This window comes from Nuphar pumila, chromosome 11 (genome assembly GCF_984573655.1).
Source record: "Nuphar pumila chromosome 11, dmNupPumi1.hap1.1, whole genome shotgun sequence".
NCBI lineage: Eukaryota > Viridiplantae > Streptophyta > Magnoliopsida > Nymphaeales > Nymphaeaceae > Nuphar > Nuphar pumila.
This window is the reverse complement of record NC_143259.1, coordinates 4,982,136-5,006,591: the sequence shown is the minus strand read 5'-3', so window position 1 is coordinate 5,006,591 and position 24,456 is coordinate 4,982,136. Positions and strand designations below refer to the sequence as shown.

At 37.9% G+C, this 24,456-nt stretch overlaps 1 protein-coding gene across 1 annotated transcript; it reads left to right on the top strand.

The window, feature by feature from the left end:
• The first annotated feature begins 18,017 nt into the window (after positions 1–18,017).
• LOC149821720 (protein RGF1 INDUCIBLE TRANSCRIPTION FACTOR 1-like) lies at positions 18,018–19,682 on the top strand. The gene is made up of 5 exons (XM_089981499.1): positions 18,018–18,138; positions 18,253–18,444; positions 18,556–18,630; positions 18,868–19,008; positions 19,132–19,682. Exons 1-5 carry the CDS (start codon positions 18,094–18,096, stop codon positions 19,450–19,452), a joined length of 774 nt encoding a protein of 257 aa, XP_089837625.1. The 5' UTR covers positions 18,018–18,093; the 3' UTR covers positions 19,453–19,682.
• Positions 19,683–24,456: the final 4,774 nt, after the last annotated feature.

The window sequence follows — 24,456 nt, the reverse complement described above, 5'->3', positions numbered from 1 at the left end:
TCATTTCAAGGCAAGCTTTTCGAGATGAGTTTTTTGTTTTTGTTTTTTAAAAATTTATTAAGATGAGCATTGAAAAAGTGATTCAATGATATTGCATAGTAGAACTTTGTAGTACCAAACTGAAGGTAGATTTTTGTTTAATCTCTATTCTAGTAATGATGGAGTTGAGTAATCTAATTTTTTTTAGAGCTAAGCAAAATACTTTAGGGCTTGTTCGGAATCTCGGCGTCCAAGCACTTACCAAAACCATTTTGAAGTTGTTTGAGAGGATGTGTGGATTTCATAGTTGCCTCTTCAGATATTAGTTTTCAAACATATATGAGAATATGATAATTTTCTTTTTTGAGAGGTTAAGACTTAAATTTAGTTTTGACTAGGTTGACCTGTGACCCAATGGTCTGGACTTCCTTATTCAAGATGCTTGAACTAGGTCCATGCAAATCAGCATACCATCTACCCATGGTCATTACATAAAAAATTAGTTTTTTTGTCCACCATAGCGTCTATCCATCATCCTAAACTACCCATGTTCATCACACGAAAAAATATTTTTTAGTTCAGGATAGTGTCATACCCATCATCCTGAACTATCCATGTTCATCAAAAACAAATTTGAGATCTGTCAGCTCAGGCTTAGCAAAATAAAGCTTATCACAATTTTTTGATACTTATCACATGAAAAAGTATTATCAAAATACTACTAAAAAAATACCACCAACAATAAAGGGAAAAATGAGAAAGAAAAAAGTGAATATAGCAAAATGAAAAAAAATACTTGGAAACAAGTTTTGAGAGAAATAAAAGGTTTTGTGCTATCAACATAGCTCTCATTATTATTATAATACACACTCAAAATCTACATCATTCTCAATCTCCCACACAAAGTTTAATTTAATTAAGAAAACAACTACTAAAAAACCAATATAATCTCATTTTATAGCTCCAAACTGCAACCAACATAAAGAGCATATTTGTAAAAATTACTTCATAATTTGGGCATTAACAATGTTATGCAATAATAGGCAATCCTTTCATCAAAATAGGGTTGCACACCTAAAGCTCACAGTTCACTTTTTCTATCACTTTATAAGTTTGTAACAAAAGTAAAAGGAAAAATGAGAGTGCATAGACTTCTCCAATTACCAAAATAAGAGTGCATAATCTTCTCTGATCACACAAAAAAAATATTTTTTATCTTGCAACCAATAGTTTATTAGTTATGTGAACCATTTAACTTTGTCAAAATCCATTGTTTCTTTAAATGTGGCATCATAGCAAAAAAGCAATGAGACATTTGTTTCTTCTGAGTAAAAAAGGCCATTGCCTTCATGTAGTCATGATCAGTAAGATCCAAAGACTGAAGTTCCTATGCGACAAGGCATTGTGTTGCCAACTCGGGTTCGTTGGCTATGGTATCTATAAGGAACTTGAAGACTGATAATAAGGGTGCTAATATTTCTTCTAATGAATCAACAATCTTTCCTTTCTTGTATGGTCTTTCATTGTGATTAGCTTCAAGTTGACATCTAAAATAAGTTGAACTCTCCACTTCAGGTATGGTAGGAATAGCTGTTGTTGGAGATTCTTTGTCACCAAAAACATCCTCTGTATCTTGGGCATCATATTGTGGGTGATCCGGAATATAGCATTCATCTTCATAGTTTTGATTTTTACCTTCATCAGTCACAACATTGACAATAGTAATTGATGCCCCTTCTCCTAGTAGCATGATCATTCCATATAATGATGCTGAGTTTTATGAAGTTCGAAATATCTTTCTCTCATAAATACTTTAAATCAGGTTTTACCTAAAAAATTAACAAAATAGTTGCATTAGATATTAGTTTTTATAAGAATAATATGTTTTATCAAGGTTTGATTCAATGATAGAAACATACCTCAAAAAATTCATTCCAAACTTCACATGGAGCAGTGACTTGATGATTAGCTGGATCATAGCCAAATCCACTAATATTCAGAAGCTCCTTTATATGATTGTATTGCTTTGTCCATGCCTTTAATCGATATTGGACATTTTTAACTATAACTGCAATGCTTAGCTTTATACTAGTCTCATTAGCCATTCTTGTCATAGTTGTTTTTTTTAATATTTATCAGGCTTTCATCCTTGATGAGTTGCTTGCAAACATAGCTCAATGAGTAAGCCATCTACTTTAATTATGTGAATCCCAACGAAATTGTGACTTTGAATCCTTATTTTTATCTTTAGCTTGACCTTAATTGACATTGGCATCTCGTTGATAAAGAATTTTGAGACTTACCTTTTAAATCACATTTTTTTTAAAAGATGTAGGGGGCGCCATTCAAGTCTCTGTCATCCTTCTTCAAAGGAAAGGTAAAGCCAAGACATGTTTTTGAACTTTCGTAGCTCAAAATACAAATAGCAGATAATATAAATGAACAAAAGAAATGTGTAAGTATCTACTTTAAACTAATAAAATTAATTAATTAAATAAAATAAACAAATAAAAAGAGGAAAAACAAGCACACCTTTTTTGAACTCGGGGTCTGTTTTAGGCTTTACAGTTCTTTCGTCCATTCAGCAGCACTTCCATAGGAAAGTGAGGGTTTTCTGTAGTTGTTCCGGCAGAACCTCCACGCAAGTGAGGAAGATCAAAGAGACATGTGTCAGCGGTCTTGCATTTGTTCTTCTCAGTGCCAGTGTTCAGACGTCTTCCTTCCCCCCTGATCATAGGGGTTGACCCCTATTTGTAGGTGTTCAGATTTAGATCTGATTCAAATGAATCCATGCTCATTCCAGATAAGAGGAGATGCTAATTGGGAGGAGTCATTCCCAAGAGATAGCTTATTCAAGGAAAATATTCTCTCAGAATTGTGTAAAAGTGGTTAGAGATGAGGCAAATGTGCCTCATTTGCTCGAACAGATTGAATGACTAAACTGGTTTGATCGTCTAGAAATGGATGACTAAATAGGTTTGACCATCCTCTAGAGAGGATAAACCAAATGTCGGATAGACTGAACGACTGAACTAGAGTAGTCGTCTAGAAACTAGTCTGGTGTTAAACGACTAAATTGAGATAGTCGTCTAGGGTTGGATGACTAAACTACTTTACTCGTCCAACGAGTCCTTAGGGTTTTCTCATGCTATCCTTTTTGTGAACTCCAACCTCCAACTTGATTATTTTTAAGATAGCATTTTGGGAACCTTGAAAAAATTGAGTGTCTAAACATCCATAACCCTAAAAAAGTTTTATACAACATAATTATTAATGACAAAGATAAAAGTCATCATAACATAACAAACATGACAAGTCATATTATAAGAGATCAAAGTATGCAATGAAAAGAAGACAATCTACAACAAAATATATTTCACCATAATGACATTAAACCATAATAAAACATCAACAATATAGTTTTAAGATAACATTTTTACTTTATATCACTTACAAACTAAACCACGATAAGAAATACATTATATCCCAAAACAACATAAAACAAATTTAAAATATCTAACTAGATGAATGATCAGCACACATTCATTGTATAAAATTGTCTCTAAAGTCTCGCAAATCATCTCGTTCTTGCTGAGACCTTGATAGACCCCATATTTCATCCCCATCCACTTATGGTTCATTATTATGTTCACCTTCAAACATATCAACATTTTCTTCAAGTGAATCATCTCCCAAGCTTCTTATAAAGTTGTGCAAGATACAACATGCTAAAAAAATCTTCGCTTGAGTTTTAATTAAAAATTGTGGAGCTAATCATGGAATACTGAATCACTATTTTAATACACCAAAAGCACGTTCAACTACATTACGTAGTTGGGCATGACAATGGTTAAAGTTTCTTTGGGTTTTATTTCTGGGGCACTATTTTCATATTCACTCATATGATAACAAAAAGCACGATGTGAAGCCAAGAACTCTGATACATTGGATAATTTGCATCTACTACATAATATTTTAATGCAATAAATGTTTTAACCATTAGAATTCATTTGATAACCTAGTACAATTTTGTTGCTAAAATAAACATTCAATATGTTTGTACTTACCACGAGGGGCTTTTGTAGATCATATGCTAACACTCTAGCATCATGCACAGATCCTTCCCAACCGGTTAGAACATATTGAAATTTTATATTGAAGGACGCAACAATTGAGTAATGTTACGGTTCCTATCTCTCCGTCTTGGTTGATCACGTCTTGAAACAAAGCAGTAGTGTGAGTCTCATCAATGGTACTAACACAGTCTTATATTAGCATTCAAAATAATTATCTTCTATTGTATAACTTATTGAGAGAATTAATTTACCTTAAAATATGGACTGAACTTAGGATTGATTAGAATTTCTATTGGTGTTATTGATGTTGCTTGCTTTAAAAAATCTGAATATAATTTCAATACAATATTCAATGCTCTATAAAAGTGCTGGCTAATTATCTCCCCAGATATGAAGAAGCATCCACCAATCATGCAATTTCGGACATTATACCGAAGAATATATAAAAACACCAAAATATGTTCTTCCAACATAACATGTTTTGAGTCTGAAACTAGTCTTCTCATACACAATAGGTAACAAAGGTGAAATAAGGCTTCACCAGTCAATCTTAATTGATTTACACAATTAACATAACTGTCTCTAATAATTCCTTCAAACATAATGTACCTTATCCATACTTATGTCTCTCATAGGACGTCGAACTATATAATTATCAATGATCCAATCAATAATAGCATATATTGTCATCACTGCTATTATTACAATCTTGATTGTCATGAGCTTTCTCTCACGTATAGCAAGGCAAGACATTTTTCTTATAATATTTTTGAATAATTTTAACAAAATAATGACATATCCTCTCAACCATATTCTACTTCTTTCCTATGCAGTTAATAACGAAACCACAATCACACCACTGTAATTAAAACATTACCAAATAATATAATAAAAAAATTTAGTGCATTGTATAGCTAAACTCAAAAAGTATTTGCCTGGTACTAAATCCTTGTATATATTGTATGCTTTATAGTGAAGGACAATTAACAAACAATTATGTTTCCTATATGATTCCCCTTAAAAGAATTCCTTCATTGATTATTTTGTTCAATTGCCACTTATTTTTGTTGTCAGTTTATATTTTTTTCCTTCTTCTCTGCACTAAAAAGGAGGGTTTTTTCCGAGTTCTTATATCCTTGAATGCTTAGTACTTATGCAAAGAGAAGGATTTAGCTTATCTTACAGAAAGGAGCATATGATCTCAAGGATGCCCCAAAAGCCAAGCTAATGCTGGTTATTATTAGCTGCTTTGATATAAATTTCTTTCTCCCGATTCTTTTCTTTCAAACATGACACTATCAAAGTGACTGAAGTTCCTTATCATTAGTGTTCAAAATACTAGATTTCAAGACCTGATTTAGCATCAAGCTTCAAAGGGAGGGATTTAACAAGACTGGGCGACAGAGAGCTTGGAAACTAACATATGCATCTGTATACATCAAACCGAGTTCCTTTCATGGTCTAAATTCTGAAAAGTATTCTAAGTACTTTGATCAAATTTTCAGAATATTGGGTGTGTGGGCCACATGAAACATAAACCTTTTGAAGCACTAGATTGGTTCGAGTTACCAACAACAAAGTGATCTCTTGTATAGAAACATGTTGGAATGTCTGTACTATGACAAGTTCTCATGTTTGAATTGAAAACAGTTTACCTAGAACCTCTGTGTTTTTCTGCGGTTCTTTGCAGTACAGGATGTCAAAATCAATCCATATGCAAAGCTTTGAGAAAAGGATTTTTCCCACAAAATTGAGTAGCAAATTGAGAGCTTGGAAACTAAATAGATTGGAATTTTCCTACTCCATCCGTAAACTGCTTTGGGTTTTAATCTAAAACAGTCCAAGGAATTCAAAATTCATACGACATTGTCTGAATTATTGAACATTGAAAGAAAATCAGGTAGAAAGCTTCGAAAGTCAGGACTTGATTCAGCTCTTCTAGACAAAAGATTGAATGTGCTCGTATTGAAACCAATCAGATGCATTATTTGTGAATGATGCTTCTCTTGAGGATCACCACACCCATCACAGACTTTGATTCATGTTAGTGCACCAAATTCTAATAAAGGCATGGTCAGTGCCATATCCAACTAATCGGAGTCAGTGTCGAATTCGAGTTTGGGTATAGAAAATCACAATCCATATCCGAATTTTTGCATGTAATCAACTGTGGGCATCAATCAATTAGAATATTTGTTGGGTTAAGATTGAATCTGTCTAAATTAACAAAATTCGAATTTGGTCAGATACTGGATAAAATGGGATCCATTGGCATCCCTAATAGTTTGCAGTTGTGGCACATATGGGATTAAGATACTTGTGATTACGAGGCAAATCCTTATGAAAAATTTGTAATCATTGCATAGAAAGCCCACAATAGTGGAAGCAAAGTCGGCAGATATATGGCCAAGTGAGAGATATTGGGACGTGTGACCATTATCCGCACATATCGACATATCCACGAACAAGGGCTTCTTCGTGGATATGCTTGGGCAGTTTTCGAAACTACTTTAAAATAAACCTTGTGGGAGTCAAAGGGATCATCATGTATGTGGTTAAGGGTGGCATAGACTATGGAGACTTTGGTTAAGGCCAAGGATACATTATTTGCTAATAAAAGGTGGAAACAAAAATGGTCCTGTCTGTGTTGGCTGGTTTTGCTTTTATGCTTCAAACTTTGTTATTATCTATAACAACAATATTATCTGGTTAACTTCCAACAATGAGGTGAGATCCTTCTCCTCTCATTTCCTCAATCTTATACTTAGATTCAGGGAAGTTAACAACCATACAAGATTTCCTGCTTGGATTGGATTCATAACAGTTGTGATCTCTCTAATACCAATAAACTAATGCAAATTTTCATGTAGTTCTTTGTTACTACTTTCAAGGTCCAAAATCCTTACACAAGGCCAAACCGTCCGTGTTATAAATTCGAAGATATTAACTGCCAATCTAAGCTGATTCAGCCAAGCCTATGCCAATCATAACACCAAAACCAACATGAGTTCAGATGCATAACCGACCTATAACCTTCTTGTTCTCAGACCTACTCTTGAACAAGAACCTATCAACAAAAGCCCTCTCCATCTGTGCCTTTGATCAGTTTAGACTTGGTTAGGTCTGGAAAAAACCTAACATGCATGTTGTTTTAGCTAAGCCTAACTCTTAATTAAGGGCTCAAGGTGCCCCATTGTCCTACTTTTGGACATATTATAACATTCTTAACTAGCTATATCTAGTGCCAAACATGGTTTATGGGTGCACTTTTGGGTCCCAAACCAACCTATCGTCCAGGACCAGGTAACCCAATATGGCAATATCAGATCCAGGATCAGTGTTAAGGCCTGGAGGTGGTTGGGGCAACTGTTGAGAGAGAGAGAGAGGAACGCTTTAATCATAGTCACAAATATCGTATCGGCTCTATTTCATCGAGGCAATTTCTCGTGGTATTATAAGTTAGGTTGATAAATCTCGGGGCTTAAAAATTTTTAAAAATACAAATATAACAAAAAATAAGAGCGAGGCAATCCGAGTCCAAGGGACCATTTTGATCCTATTTTTAATTAGTTTAGTTTTTTTTACTTGGGTTTTTATTTAGAATTGGTTCTTTCTTATGCAATGGATCTATCTCAAACCCAACCTAGAATTAGGGTTTTATTATTGTTCCTTATCAATTGCTCAGTATAGGGATTATCGTGAGGAGGCTTATTTCTGGTTAAACTCTTGTTATTTTTCTTGAATTTCTTGCTTTTAAACTGAAAAAATTAACCATTTAGTTACTTAAATGAAATTATTAACATTAATTTGGAGGAATCCACACATTCAGAAACACACACGAAGACAAGCACTCTCATATCAATGTCACAAATATGAACAATATCTTGAATTAATATCCACCAAATACCAAAATCATTGTAAAATCTTGACAAAATTCGGCTTAACATCCGATTTTGATATCCCACAGGGGTTACTAATTTTTTATTTTATATAAACTAATATTTAAATAAACAAAATTTTCAATGATGTAGAACTCCAAAATCAATACACTTTATATTTAGTGGGCGAAGTAGAACTCCAATTTATAACATACAGCACAAAAACAAACCGGGGGGGGAGCTCTGACCATCTGGTAGGAGTAGTTTGTGCTAGCCACCATGTGATGGGATGTTGCAAGTTCAAATCCCACTGGTATATGGGTGGTTGAATAACTGCATGTTCAGTTTGAAGTTGGCTTAAAGGCTTTGTGAAAGGGAGGAGGCCCTACTTTTTTTATTTTTACTAACCTCTTCGGGCACAAAACCTATCCACGCTGGCTCAGTCTGCTGTACTTAGGTCTCTGTCCATGTCACCGTAAAACTATGAGAGCTTACCCTTCAACCCCAGGGGGTCACCAAGCTTTGGCTAACGCAGGGCGTGACGCCCATGGGATTTGAACCTAGACTGTGTCTAGGCTCCATCCCACTATGCCAAACCCCTCGGGTCCGGAGGAGGCCCTAATTCCCCAGCTTTGTTATGGAAAAAACATATAGCACTACATAAAAATGTGAACAATTTTCATGTTTTGGCATTTAAGGATGTATGTCAGTTAATACAAAACTCTCTCTCTCTCTCTGTGTGTGTATGGCCTTGTTGTGTCTGCTTTGTGACCAATGTTCTGGGCTTATTTGAACCGAGTTTTGGTTACATTTGGAGCTCTTCAGTGTTTAGGAGGGGATTTCAATTGCCTGTTGTCCATGCATGATTCTAGTTTACCGGTTCTTCTCAACCCCTCCATTAGGGGGTTTCAAGAGTTTGTTCGACGGAACCAACTTTACTCAGTACCTCATATGGGAGCAATTCTCGTGGTCAAATATGAGGTCTCGCCCTTGCTTGCAGATACTTGATCACGTTTTTCTCTCCCCAGAACTATTTCACGCAGTTTTGGATGTCACTGCTTGTTTGCTGTCGCGGACCCTGTCTGATCATGGACAAATGACTGTTTCTTGGGGCACAGGCTTCAAGGCGTGTCGTAGGTTCTTCTTTGAGGAGTGGTGGCTTAGGGTGCCAGACTTTCAACAGTTGGTCGAACAATCGTGGGCTCAACCTGCTATGGGATCTTGGGTGGCCATCTGCATTCATGCAAAGCTTCTTCGTCTTCGGCAACGTATTAAGGAATGGCTAAGCTTTAATAACCTGAACAAGTTTAGGTTCATCGGCCAGTGGGAAGTTGAGCTCTCCTATTTGGCCCAACGTCATGTCGATCTTGTTGGTGTACCGGAGGGTCAAGTGCTTCAGTTGCAGGAGCATATCGTCGTCCTCTCTGCCCTCGTTGCAGAATGGAGAGCACGAGATGAGCTTAGATAGAAGTTGAGGACAAGAGTTGCATGGTTGGCTAATGGCGATGATAATACATGATTTTTTCACATGAACATATCAAATAAATACAATAAGAACCGGTTACTCTTGATCGAGATCGATAGATGCCAGTTTGGTCCGCACAATTGTCTGCCAGTTATTACTTCTTATTTCTCCAGGCTGTATTCGGCCGACTTAGGCGTCAGAGGGGTCATCGGCGATATGGGCTATAAGCGGTTGGCGGCAAACCAATCTGTTTATCTGCAGGCTCGATTCACCAAAGTTGAGATTTCAAATGCTATTAGCGGACTATCGGAATGGATGGCCCCAGACCTTGATGGTTTTCACGTCGACTTCTTCAAAGCATTTTGGTCAAGTGTTAAAACTGACCTGCTCCACTTGTTCGATGAATTCTATTGTAATGCGAAGCTGCCTAAACTATATCATGTGAGAGTCATCTCTTTGATTCTTAAGAGGCAAGGGGTGTCAAACATATCCAACTTCAGGTCGATTTCGGTGATGGGTGCTCTGTATCGCATTATATCTAAGGTGTTGGCTAATCGGTTGCACGCTGTCATTGATCAACTTGTCTCTCCGAACCAGGGTGCTTTTATTCGAGATCGAAGTTTGCAAGGGTCTTTTATTTGTGCAATTGAGCTTCTTCACTCTTTACAGTCGACTGGATCACCGCACTTCATGCTAAAATTGGATTTTCACAAGGCTTATGATAGTCTGGCATGGGATTTTCTGATTGAATCTCTAACAAACATAGGGTTTGGCAGCTGGTTTATAGCATGGGTTAAGGAGTTGGTCACAAAATCCGTATCGGCAGTTTGCATCAACGAAATGAGAAGGGAAGAATTCAAGTTGGCTAGAGGTGTACGACAAGGTTGTCCCCTAGCACCTATCCTTTTTAATATCGCGGCAGATGGTTTACCTATTCTCATAAAAATGGCAAAATAAACAACCTTTTTGGAATCCTTGGGCATTCCTAGTTTTGTTGGTCACACAATTCAATATGCAGACGATACTTTAATATTCGGGCATGTGAATGTTAATCAAATGTTTAGGTTGTGCTTCATTATTAAAGTCTTCGCTACAATTTCAGGCCTTCGCCTGAACAAGAGTAAGTGCGCTCTGGTAATTCTCAATGCTGACCCTCGTCTCCAATCGGTTGCTGCAAGGATCTTCAACTGCCCAATATCCGACCTTTCTGTCAATTTTTTGGGTCTATCGTTGCACTCTCTGCAGCTAACGGGAACTTCTTCTTGGATGTCTACTATAGAGTGGATGCAAGGAAGATTGCAGGCTTGGAAGGCCCGATATTTATCTTTTGTCGGACGATTGACGCTCATTCACCATGTTTTGGCCTGATTACCAGAATTTTGAATGAGCATGTCCATTATACCGACGACAGTAGAACTGACGATTAATTGTTTGCTTTCACACTTCCTTTGGTCTGAGAATGTGTCGCACAAGAAGTATTCGCTTATTTCTTGGCAACAGATCGTTCTCCCAAGGCAGCGAGGCGGCTTGGAAATTCCAGCTCTGAGAAAAAGGAGTATTGTTTTAGTCTTGAAGTGGGCTTGGGAAGCTTTCACATCTCAATCTCCTTGGGCTATGTTTGTTAGGCAAAAATATGGTAGTCTACCTGACTCCCTTCTTTCGATGCCAGTTCAGTGTGTCATTCATCCTTTTGGCTGGAGTGGTGGAAGACACTTCATTCCTTCAGTGGCAGAGATCTTAGGCCTGTCCATGGTCAACCGTGGCTTCACTGGGCCATGGCGAGTGGAGATAGGTTCTCCATTAAGCAAGTTTACCATTCCTTGTTGCCATCCAGGATGGATTGGTTTCTCAGTGATTGTATGTGGGGTAAGGGGCCCGCTCCAAGGGCAAAAGCTTTAGCGTGGCTTGTGGCTTTGGATCGTGTTCAAACCTAAACTAATGTCAGGAAACGGGAGATTCAATTTCCCAGCATGTGTGTTTTTTGCAAGAAGGCAGTAGAGGACACGACTCACCTATTTTGGCTCTGTCCGATCGTTCTAGACTTATTTTTTCAAACTTGGGGTGCACCGCCTGTTCAAACTCGTCCGTGTTCCGTTATTCAGGACCTCTTGCTTGGTCCCATGATTGTACGACACAACAAAAATGAAGATTATTGTGGCGGGTTTGGTTGCTTTCAGCATGGTGGGTGATCTAGACTGAAAGAAAGACATCTTCTTCAAGGGCATCAAATTCGATTTCGGAAGGCTTCGCCAACTAGTCATGTCTGATGTGTATCTAGCTCTTAAATTATATAGTAGGGGGGAGGGGTTGATCTGCTTGTACTTTGAACTATGCACAATCACCATCCATCTAGATTGTGGCTGTTTTGATCTAATGTTTCTCTTTTGTTTCTCTCCCATCCATTGGATGTATTTTGGTAATGTTGAATGGTGAATATTCCTCCCTCTCTCTCTCTCTCTGTTCATATACTTGAGTGTATGAGGACGGTGATACACTAGCGTTTTCTGGTTATATTAAACAAAAAGATTAGCTACAACTGTTAGGGTCACACCAGCCCGCATTGATTGTGTCATAATGTAAGTCAAGAAGTGGATTGTTTCAGGTAAACACCTAAGTCTAAAATTGTTTCAACTATTGTAGTAAAGGGCATATTCATGAGGCTAAACTTTTTATGGTCAGTTGTGATAAGACCATATCTAGGCATAGTGACAAAAGTTAAAAATGACAAAAATATTGTTTTTAAAAAACTCATGAGAATTTGAATTTTTTTTCATAAATCTAGCATTTTCAGCAAAATCTTGCCAATAAAAAAATATGAAAATTATTTTTTAAAAAATATTAATAAAAATTATTTAAAAATAAAAACACAGTTTTTTTACAATAAATAGCTGTTTAAAACATAAATATTACATTTAAATAACGGTATTTATGTTTTTTCATAAATCTTGAGATATTTTGAAAATCTCGCAAGAAATTGCCGTTTTAAACTTTCAGGTAATTTCTTGTGATATTATCACTAGATTTTCATAAATCTTGCTATATTTATCACTATGTATCTGGGTAAAGGGCATCACACTTTTTAAAATGATATTGACTACCCCAGTTTTCAGTAATACAATCGTTGGAAAATGGTAGATTAAGGGCTGCTATACACGAGTGTAGAATCAGCTTCCCTATATATATATATATATATATATATATATATATATATATATATATATATATATATATAAGAAAGTAGCTGCCAACAATACATCCAGCATACTGTAGCCAATGCATAGGAGCCGTCCAATCAAAGTAAGATCAGACGACTCATGTAAGGGATATATAATAACCCTACTTACGCCCAAACCCAACTCTATCCCACTTTTTATATGTGCAGTTGCCTATAACTTTTCTAGCCTACTGGGCTTTTGAAAAGACTTTTTCATGTTTTTTCTTAAATCTGTCCATACAGATGTGTCTACGTGCCTGATATATTATAAGAATAAACTCTTGAAACATCTGATTCCAATATACAGATAGGTTTTTATAAGGTTTAAAATTTATATAAATATTAAATGCTTAAAAAAATCCTATTTTTTTTAATTAAAAAACATGATCCAAGTATATATTCCTAACAAACTGGTCATGCTGAACAGATCTCTGTAGGGACAGGTTGGCTTGTGATAGGTTAGAAAAGGGGCAGCTACCACTTTATATATATATATAAACAAACTGGTAACAGATCTCGGTAGGGACAGGTTGGCTTGTTATAGGTTAGAAAAGGGGCTGCTACCACTTTTCATATATACACTAGAAACAAGTCAAATTTTTCACATTTAATTATGTTTTTGTGATCAAGCTCTATCAATGTGTTACATGTTTTAAATTGTCTTATTGTGTTGTGCTAGTTATTTTTTTAGAACACCAAAAATCAAAGATTCTCAATTCATTAGAATTTGACATTCATCATTTCAAACTTTTAAGAGTCATATTGATCAAACCAAGTCTATAGTTATAAAGTTTCGCTAAAAAACTATCACCGATGTGGTATCTCATGTGATAAGTGGGGTCATGTGCAAAGCTTAAGGCCCAAGTTCGAATCCCTGTGCCACTTGGGGCTTAAGAGATATCTGATAGGGGTCTGCCTAACCCCTGCTTGCCTTTAAAAGAAAAAAAGTTTCGGTAAAAATAACCAACGAGGGCTCCGCTTTTGTTCGGTAAAAACAGTGAGGGAACGTTACCTTGTGTTGGGACTAGGGGTGGCAATCGGGTCAGGTAGGCGGGTTGGCGGGTCAGAATACCTCAACCCGAACATGACCTACTTATTAAACGGGTTGGATGTGGCAAACACGAATACAATAAATGGGTAACCCGACACAACACGGTTAACCCGTTTAATAAACGGGTCGGGTCGACACCCGATTACACGACTCAATAGGGGTTTTTGAGTTTTTTCTAGTAGCTACTGACACAGAACCCCTTTTGTTGGAAAGGGGTTTTCTGATAGGATGCTTTCCGGGCCTCACTGCCTCTCCGACGATGTCCTATGTCTCACCGGGGTTCATCGTCGTGTTGACGAAGTTTGTTGTCGTCAAAGACATAGAAATAGCTTTTCCTCTCTTCGGTCTCAACGATGGTCGGCCATCAGGCTGCCGTCGACGGAAGGCTCCAAAGACCTCTTTCGGAGGCCGCCATCACAGGGTTGTCGGATGGTCACCGGTAAACAACGTAGGTCACCAAGCATTGGTCGACGTTTTCTTCCTTTGACCCCAATCATGATGCTAATGGGGGACAGTTGCCATCGTCAGTGGCCTTTTGGCTGGCTGTCAGTGCTGGTGACCTCTGGCTGCCGCGGGTTGGCTATTGCTCTCTTGCGGATTGACGGGTTTGTGTAAACGGGTTGACCTGCCCGCCTAACCTGGGTTTGCATACCCCTAACATGAACCCGACCCGTTTAATAAACGAGTTAGGTGGGTTGACCCGTTTACCGAACTCGTTTAAGCCAAACCCTAACCCAGCTAAGAAGCGGGTTGGCAGGTCGGGTCAGATTTTGCCACCCTTAGTTGGGACCAATGTTGTCAGTATTGGTATCGGCCCTGAATGGTTGGGCCACGGATTCAGTTGTATCAGTAGATATAGATACTCAAGTGAATCGTCCAGCATCAGCTAGAAAATAAAAATAGATATATATTGCATGTCAATCGTAATGTGACACATGTTAAAGCATTAAAATAATAAAAAAAATGCATTTATTAAAAAATAACCGATTCAGTGTAAAGCGTATCAATTTTTACAGATACTGATAACATTAGTTGGGACGTTGCAAGTTCGAAATCCCAATGGTATGGTTGTATAACTGGTAAGGGTCTGCCTAACCTCAGCTTGCCTATCCAAAAATTAAAAGTTCGGCTAAGAAAGACAGTACGCTATTGTGTGTGTGTGAAGCTGGTAAATATGTTCCGAGTTTCATTGTCGTAGCCAATAAGAAAAAAGGTATAGTCTTTTGGTTCTCGGGAAACCCACTGCCTTGTAGTTGTTAGTATGACCCCTAAGTAGAACAACTCTCTTTCTCTCACAAACACACACAAACACGCATGAGAAAGAGAACACAGTAAAAATAACATAAATAGTGAAACAAATCGATGGCCTTCTCCCCCAATTTTAAGTGTGTTATATTTTAAAAGCATATGTATTAAGAGAAATGGGTAGGTGCTCAATGAAATATGTTTAATGGGTTTTTCTGCTCTCTAAGTATTTTTTTTCTTAGTTTTCACCCTATAAATGTGTTGGGCATGGTCGATTTACAAAAAAATCTACACCTGTATCATGTATTTTTGATAAAAAAAAAAAAGATATTTGGAGCTTAGAAATTATAAAGATTTTGAACGGTTGATGTTTAGAACCTTGTAAAATCCCTCCCATGTATGGAAATCAAACACTTAAAGAGCTTATTCCCATAAAATCAAATACATATCAGAATTTAAAAAAAAAAAAAACCCTACATATTTACCTACCCAATACCCATTACAGTAGATATTAAATAATACCACTAATCTAAATAACAAACAAATTAGATAACATTACTTGGAATTAAAAAAATCACTTCCTTGGTCGCCTCCCTCTTTGAAACTTGCAACCTACTGCTAAAACTTGGGTTAGGGGGTTTACGTATGGGAACTAACAATTACCGCGGTTAATGTTTCTTGGGTGGGGGTGGAAGAAGCAAAAGGCTGCATTTCATGGTTAAAACTTAAAAGGTAAAAAAAAAAAACAAAAGTTTTGGGTAAAAATAGCTTTGCAATATCTCGAACCAGGAGAAAAAAAAAATGGAAATAAAAGAGGATACCCATTAAAGGCTGTCTGACACGTGTATTAAAGATGTGCGCGTGCAGTACCTGGAAACTCACAGGTAGGTAGGTAAGTGTAGAGAGCGAGAGAGTGTGTGGTCCCCATCATCATCATCATCATCCTCAAGGAGTTAGTGGAGTGACCCGGGCCGTACACTTGTCCGGGTTTTCGCGGCAAAAGAATCGCATGAAAGAAATTAAAATAAATAACTAAAAATTAAAAATAAATCGCAAACGCAATGCAATTCAAAAAGCGCGGGAAACCTGTTAGCGTGCCCCTTGACCGACGTTTTGAGTCTTGACCACATAGGGGCATTTTAGTCATTGTTCAATACCTAGGGGTTCTTTTTCTTTACCAAATCGCAGAAAAGGACGATGACGGTCACCAGAGAAAGCAGTAACGGCCCTCGGGTGAGTGTACGCGTGTGAGGTGACACGTGGCAGAATACCATTGGATTCCTAGCGCGTAAAAAAATCACACGCCTGCATGCCATCTCGGGTCACTCTCTCTCTCTCTCTCTCTTCTTTCTCACTCTAGCTCATTAGCTGTCTTCCCCATTTCTCTCTAACGGTTGGCCGAGGCAGTTAACCATGGTTAGCGGCTCTTAACCACACCCGAACGCCAAAAAAAAAAGTATTTTTTGAAAAAAAAAAGAGTATTTTTTTTTAGCATAACAGAAACTTTTTCGTTCTTTGAAGAGCTCGCCCCCGATAGAGCTTATCGGCAAAACGAATCAAAACGCACCTGTTATTGCCAAAATTAACGAAAATGCCATCTTCCTAAAATGTCAGGACGTAAATACCCTTGTGTTTCGTAAATATAGACTAACCGGTATCCGGTTGTCGTAAGATGAAGACCGTCCAGGGTTTTGATGAATTCGAAGAAAACGTATTAATGAGCGCACGAGTACTTCGAGGGGGTTGTCAGTTGTCTTCGTTCGTCTCGCTCAGGGACGTATACGTGATTTTAAAAAATCTTAATCTCTTTCCTTACCCCTGAGTAGCCGATTCATATTCCGGGCACTTCTATAGAATGACGAAACTATCCCTCCTTCCTTCCTTCCCTCTTCGAACCTTTTTGAAAATTGAAAAAAAAATAATAATAAAGAAAATTATAAAAGAGGTATTGACGCAAGTAGTTTGTCAATCTGGAAAATCTTTCATTATAAAAAAATCTCGGTCAAATCTCGCATAAATGATGAGAATGACCCTGCCCTTTCTTAAATGGCGAATACGCCCCCCTTAAACACTTCGACCGTCCGATCTCCGACCACGACAACATCTTGACCGTCCATCCCCCGGGGTGCTACGAGTATGACGTTCTGACGGGGGTGGGCTCAGATGAGTAACAGGGCTTCATGTGAATTTATTTTGTGCTGGAGAAATGGGATGGAGTTCTCATCAATTCGTCCACAGATTTTGTCCTATGTTTGGCATATTTCGGTTCGGTCCAGTCATTTTTCCCAAATTAGCCCTCTCCATTTTTTTCGACTTCAATGGAATTTTGTCAGCTATCTATCTTGGGGATACACTGCCTGCACACAGCGCCCCCTCTGATTTTTCATGAGCACATCATCCCAAGTTTCAACTCAAAAATCCTGCTCTCCTTTGCCTTGCTAGAAAACCATTGATGAATGATGGTTCTTAAAACTCATTCAAGGTATGTGCCGACCTTATTCACCTAATCGCGACTCTATATAGAAAGTTACGGTCCCTTAAATTCTTCCTCTTCTCTTCAACAAAATTTTTCTGAAATCCGACCCGAAGAAATACACTCATCTTGCCAACTTTTTATTTACTTCAATAGGTATTTTGGTAACTTTATCACAATATTGAGCCGGGATTTTAGTAGAACCGAGTGAGAGAGAGTTTGTGTGATTGGCGTCACCGTCTGTGGACTTGTCATATAGCAGAGGGTCTGACTCTGCCATCCTCTGGGATCCATGTGGTTAGGGTTTAGGGCTTTGTTAGATATCTCTCTCTCTCTTCAGTCTTTGTATGCTCTGGCCTTGTTAAATGAATGCGAGCACACTCTCTTTAAGCAATCACACTGTTTCCTTCTTAGCAACCATTAGCACACTTCTCTTTTCAGACAAAGAAAGCTCTCCCCTTTAATTCTTGCCTTCTCTTTCCTCTTTCAGCCTTTTCTTTTCAGAGAATCAGAGATAAACGTCGACCCCAACAATTCCCTTTTTACTGCACCACACAACCCCTTCTTGCCTCTCTCTCTCTCTCTCTCTCTCTCTCTCTCTTTGCCGTTTCTTTTTCATTGATTCCCCAGAGGAGACCATACCCTTTTTTCTGTGTATTTAAGGGCACGTATAAATAAGGGTCCGGACAAAGGGAATTCATGAGAATTTCTTATGCTTCTGCTCTTTGATTCCCCAAAGGAGAGAAAGAAAAAAATGGTGGGTGTTGCCTTCTTTTTGTTTCCCTCTTATAATAAAGAAACGCTTTGAATTCATGGTGGTTTTGATTTTTTTTTTTTCTAATTCTTTGGTCCCTTTTTTCCTAATGAGTAGGTGGGCTATGCGTCTGGGAACTCATCCCCCAATCCTCTGTGGTTGGACACTCTTCTCTCTGAGAAGTTCTTCATCCCTTGCCCTCTTCACGAGGCCGCCAAGAAGAATGAGAAGAACATCTTCTGCTTGGATTGCTGCACCAGCATCTGCCCTCACTGCCTGTCTCATCACCGTTCCCATCGCCTTCTTCAGGTTTTTCTCCTTTTTCTTTCTCTTACTGAACTGCCACTCTCTTTCTTGTTTCGAGTTTTGATCGAATTCTGGTCTTACCATGACACCCTTCTGGTTTTTTCTGCATGATAGGTTCGGAGGTACGTTTACCACGACGTTATTCGGCTGGACGATCTTGAGAAGCTCATCGATTGTGCGTATGTTCAGGTTGGCTCTTTGCAAGAATTTGGTTTCCTCCCTTTTTGAGTTGAATTACTATTTTAATTATGCTTTCTTGGTATGTATTATTAAGATTTCATGAAATTGTTTGCTTTATCTTGGAAACTTTTTTTGGCTAGTTGTCAAAATTACGCTTCTCCTGATGTAATTCTCTCTACGTTGAGTGTTTTTTCACAGAGAATTCTGTATTAAATTCTTTTGCCCGAAATTTATTCCGTCTTTTAGGCTTATACGACCAATAGCGCCAAGGTTGTGTTCTTGAACCAAAGGCCTCAATCTCGCCCGTTCAGGGGCTCGGGTAACATGTGTAGTACGTGCGATCGGAGTCTGCAAGAGCCATTCCTCTTCTGCTCGCTAGCATGCAAGGTATCACTTTTTTCCTTCCTAAAATTTCTTGGTTAATTATTCGATTTCAAATTGTGGGTAGTCCTGAAGTCGATTTTGATTCGCGGGTATACCTTTTTCTGGCCTGTTTCTTGGGGAAATTAGGTGCACCACCTACTGAGAAGCGAGGGCTCGTTGTTGAACTATCTGTACGACTGCGACTACCTGCCGTTGCAGGAAGGTTTCCGGGGGGAGAGCGACGACCTCGATGATGGACAGATGACGCCGGACTCCGTTCTCGACACGCCGGTTTCGTTCCAGATGCCGCCGGCGTTCGTGTGTCCCGAGCCGGAGCTCGTGAGGAAGAAGAGGACCAGCGTCTCGGTTTCCCGGCCGTTCCGCACCTGCTCTCCGGCGACGGAGATGGTCGCCTCCATGATGAATAATCGGAGGAAGGGCGTCCCTCAGAGATCCCCCCTCTACTGACCCCTCTCTCTCTCTCTCTACCCAATTTTTTTGCTCAACTCGCCGGATCTCTGTGCGCTTTCGATTTCTCTCTTTTGGCGGGCCTCTTTCTCAATTATCGTAATCTCTGCGGCTTATATTTTTTTTACTTTTACTTTTACTGTCGAAAATTACAGTGTAGAATTATGGACATGATGGTGGTGACGATGAAGTGGGAAGGTGGGGTTGTATGGTGCTGGTGAAAACCGCCCAATTTTGTAGAGAATTTCTCTTATTGTTTTATGGGGTTCTAAATTTTTAATTTTATCGGTGAACAGAGATTTCTGCAATTTGCCGGACTCTTTTCTTTTTGAGCTTGTGTTGTCTTTTCAGTTTTCAGTTAGTATGGATATAAGATTTCATGTGTGATATATGATTTCTTTTTAAAGTTATGGTTGTTATTTTTATTGTCTTTTGATGGCTGGGGGCACATTCTCTTTGTGTCTGCAGTAGGCGAAAAGAGAGTGGATTGGACCTCACTGACAGCTAGTATGGGCGCTCTAGGTTGGAAATCAAAATCATCTTGATGGTTTTCCACTGAAATTCCTTGGCGATTTTCTCATTGAGAGAGAGAGAGAGAGAGATCGGTGGTAGTGTTTGATTGGATAATTGGAATAGCAATTAACACAGTTTAAGTAGAATTTGGGGGTGGGTCGTGATGTTAAATTAGAATAGTAACTAACAGTTTAGATAGAGAGGTGAGACCGTGATTGCGGGGAGGTGTAGCAATGGCCACATTTGAATAGTAATTAATGCATATGATGTGAGAGAGAGAGGTGAACAGCAATGGTCATGGTTCATTGGTAAGTAGTCCATGGATTACAGTTGGACATTCCTTTTAACGCAGAGCATGTGAGCTCTGAGAAAAGTATTAAAACGATTTGACTTTTCTTTTTCTTGGTGGATATGTGTGTGAGAGGTACAATTTTAACCTTTCTTTTTTTTTTCGCTTTTTTGTTTGAAAAAAGTTTTTTGAGTCACCGTGGTTTTTTACCCGTTGGCTGCCAATTGCCATTATCATAAAGAGATTTGTTGTTCCTGACCTTGTTTCACTTTAATTGTTATTTGAATAAAAAAAATCACAGTTGATAAAAATGATCATATTTATGGAGTTTTGAAAAAATTCAAACAGATAGATATAGAGGTAAGAATTTGTCGTATAGGTCAAGAGTCTATTGATGAGAAGGGGCTGGTTGTGACAAGTGATGCTCCCGATAGATTTTGAACTCGAGATGTTCCAGTGGCATTCACAAGTAGCCCCAGTGGCATGAATGGACATGCCATACTCCAGTTTATTCAATACATCACCTCGTATATACAGCTGGTGGGGTGGGTCTGTTAAATGCACTATACCTAGACCATGATATCTAGTGATTACGATACTATCCTGCTTGAGAACTTAGAATTTTTAGATGCTTTATCATCTCGAGACAGTCGCATTTGAACTGTCCTGTCCACTTATACAGTGAATGGCTGAAAGGCTGTTGGATACACTGGTGATACCTTACTGCGCTGCCAAGGTGGGGCCTAATTGGACCTCACAAGTGATATGATAGGCTTGTCCTGTACTCTTTGTGTTCCTAGTGAATCGTGGTCTTCTCTTCCATTTATGTACTCCTCAATATATATAGTGTCCCAACACAAAGGAATATGAATTCAAATGAAATGGGTATCTGGCTAACGGGTAAGTGGTTTATTTGACTTGGTAAGATTAATGGACAGTGAAATGACAGGGTCTGTACTATTAAGTCTTGGCTACTACTGTTTGGGCATGCACATACATTAGGGGTACGTTTGGTTGCATCTGATATGATTAGGAATTACATGATTGATATTTTATAAATTTAATATCAGTACCTCAAAAACAATGGAACATAAAATCTTTTTTTTAACACATAACTCAAAAGCAAAACCTCGTAAAAAAAGTGATTTGGCATAAAACTCAAAAGTAAGATTTTAGGACACATTCTATTGGGTCATTCAGTGAATTTGATTTGTATAAGCAGGCCAACATAAAAAAGTTAAACTGTGAGAAAGTGAATCTCAATTTTTTTTTTAAAATAAAAAAAAAATAAAAAATTGAGAGTCACTTTCTAATTTGCTTGAGGTTCAAAATCACATGAGACCCTATGCCATTCTGAATCTCAAGCAAATTAGAAAGTCACTATGAATCATGTTTTTTTAAAGGATCTGGCTGAAGGCACCATTAGAAAGTGAATATATGATGAGATTTTAAAAGTGAATCTCAAGCAAATTAGAAAGTCACTATGAATCCATGGGATGGCGCGGCATCGGAGCACGCCCTGACCTGATAGTTACACTATGTGTGATGCATCTACATGGTGCACAAGGACATGCTTTTGTGTGGTATAGTGGTTTTTGGGAATTCTCAAACTATGTTAACATATAGGGCTCAAGTACTGTTTGTAAATGAATGATGGATATTGCCTAGCAAAAGTATGGCATATGTTTATCTTTAGGACCTAACATTTGTTTTTTTTTTTTTGAAAGGCAAGCACCGGTTAGGCAGACCCCTACCAGCTATTCAGCGTACCACTGGGTTTTGAATCTGCAACGTCCCATCATAAGGAGACGTTTACTGACAGCTCCTACCAACCACGCAGAGCCCGTTGGTTAGTAGTACCTAAGAACTTAGTGAGAGTAATCTTGGGCAATTTTGCAGTGCTTTATGAGCATTTCAAGATTTCTGTCAAAATCGAATGGAATGGGCCAGTTTTGGATTCTATTTTGGGGGGACTAATTCAGCCCTTACTGAATTGGAAGATTAAGGCCTGATTCAGCCGAGCTGTATGAGCCAATTTGGTTCGAGTTGAGTCTGAATTGGAGTACATATATAGATTTCTTTCTTTTTGAATTTAAAAAATCATTTGTTTAAATAGACCGATTCAAAACAGTTTGATAAAATTTTTAGTGTTTTGAAAAGTTGACGCGTATTACATACACCTTGGGGTGTCATTGGGCCTGGTTTACCCGCACCGAACCCTATAGGGTCCAAGTATGGTGATAAATAAGAAGACCCAATTAAGACCCAGGTCCGGATCCAAAGGTCCAATTAATACATGAACCCAGATATAGTTTGTAAAATTTTGTACCAGACCCGGACCTGACCCGAGTTCCGATTAAGACCCACAAATTTTCAATGTAAAAATGATAACAAATATGGTTTTACCGGTTATGGTCCAGGTTTTGGTTCATTTAGTTCTTATCAAGTCTGGGTATGGTTTTTCTTATAGTGAACCTGATTAGAGCAGCCCGAGCCTGGACCCAACACCATCTCCAAAAGTCTGGTCCAAGTCCGTTTTCACCTGGGCCCGCACCAAAACCGACCTGACACCCTTAGTTACACGAGTAGTTTGGTACAAAAGCAATTAACATAAGAAACCTGACGTATAATGTCAATTTCTTATTTAGATCAGGGCGTTTAGCTCTTTTGATTGTGTTCATTCAAATTCATGAAATAGGCTTGGAAATTAGGACATGAAAAACAGCTTGTTACTTGCTGTTTTTTTTTTTTTTTTGAATTTTCACAATGTGTTTGTTTAAATAGACCGATTCAGAACAATTTGCTTCAATTTGATTCGGGCTGATTCAGGGTGTTTTCCTAAAAACTAATTGGATTCAGCAACTGATTCCAAAAATACTGCATTCCAATAATGAGAAGGTGTGCTTGTATGCTTGGCTGGTTATACTTCAAACTGTCATTTTTTTTTTGTTAAGCTCAGGGTGTAACGCATACGGCAACATGCGTTACAAGAGTAGTTTTGTCCAAAAGCAATTAAGGTAAAAAACCCAAGGTATGATATCATTTTCCTTATTTAGATTATATGCGTCAAACTCTTTTTTAGGAATGTCGTAAAAGAGCACGGATACGAGAGAAAAGAAGAAAATCAATCACATACACTGCACACGTGGTTCGCATCTTAATGATCCTACGTCCAAGGTCCCTTCTCCTCAACTATTTTTTGTGGTAAGGGTTGAGGGTTAAGATCTCTCTCTCTCTCTCTCTCTCTCTCTCTCTATATATATATATATATATATATATATATATATATATATATATATATATATATATATATATATATATATATATATATATATATATATATATATATATATATATAGTACAAGAGAAAGTTGGTAAGAATATATGGTTTTGATAAGTTCCATTGGAACTTGAACACTTGGTCATGTGAGTTTTTGGTATATGGGAGACCCACAATACAATCTTGAGTTGGTTTGTCTTTTTTGGACTCCTTGTTGGATAAGGCTTCTTGATTTTTGTGATTCTTTCTTGAACCAGACCCAGTTATTCGATCATTTGTATGATATTCTTACATCCCCCTTGTTGAGATGTAAACTTCAAGATTTCATTCATGTAAAAACTCTAATTTTACAAGGAATGAGTACAAAATATATTGAGTTACAAGCAAGAATAAAAAAAATCCCTAAAATCAAATAACCAAAACAGATATCTCCTAAATGGTTATATGCTACAACAAGGAAAGAAAAAATTAGATATTAAATTTTAGGATCTAATCGGTTAGGCTGGATCACATTCGATTTCACAAGATTATTATCTTGGTTGCTTTCTTGTTTGGCGTGATCTTCTCAATTTGTATGCACCACATGATCTGATACTGACAACTTATTTGGATCAGCCCAACCATTTGGATGAGCTTCAACACTCCCCCTCAAGATGGATTTGTGCGGATTAATTAATTATACCCATCTTGTTAACGAGCCAAATGATGGGTATAATTAATGACCCAATGTCTTTGTATAGATGTCGCCCCTTTGATCTGGAAATAAAACTGGTTTTTATAACTTGCTGTTGTAATTTCTCTCACAAAATGGCAATTTGACTCTATGTGCTTTGTTTGTTCATTAAAGACAAGATTAGCCACAATATGCATAGCTGATTGGTTATCACAAAATACTTGAGTTGGTTATCTTTGTGATATTTCA

What these genes read in the sequence shown, in the direction of transcription:
- LOC149821720 (XM_089981499.1), top strand. Translation starts at nt 18,094, where the DNA reads ATGCTTCTGCTCTTTGATTCCCCAAAGGAGAGAAAGAAAAAAATG. An exon ending in TCGATTGTGCGTATGTTCAG is followed by an intron (nt 18,631 to 18,867) that starts GTTGGCTCTTTG and finishes TCCGTCTTTTAG; the next exon opens with GCTTATACGACCAATAGCGC. An exon ending in TCTGCTCGCTAGCATGCAAG is followed by an intron (nt 19,009 to 19,131) that starts GTATCACTTTTT and finishes TGGGGAAATTAG; the next exon opens with GTGCACCACCTACTGAGAAG.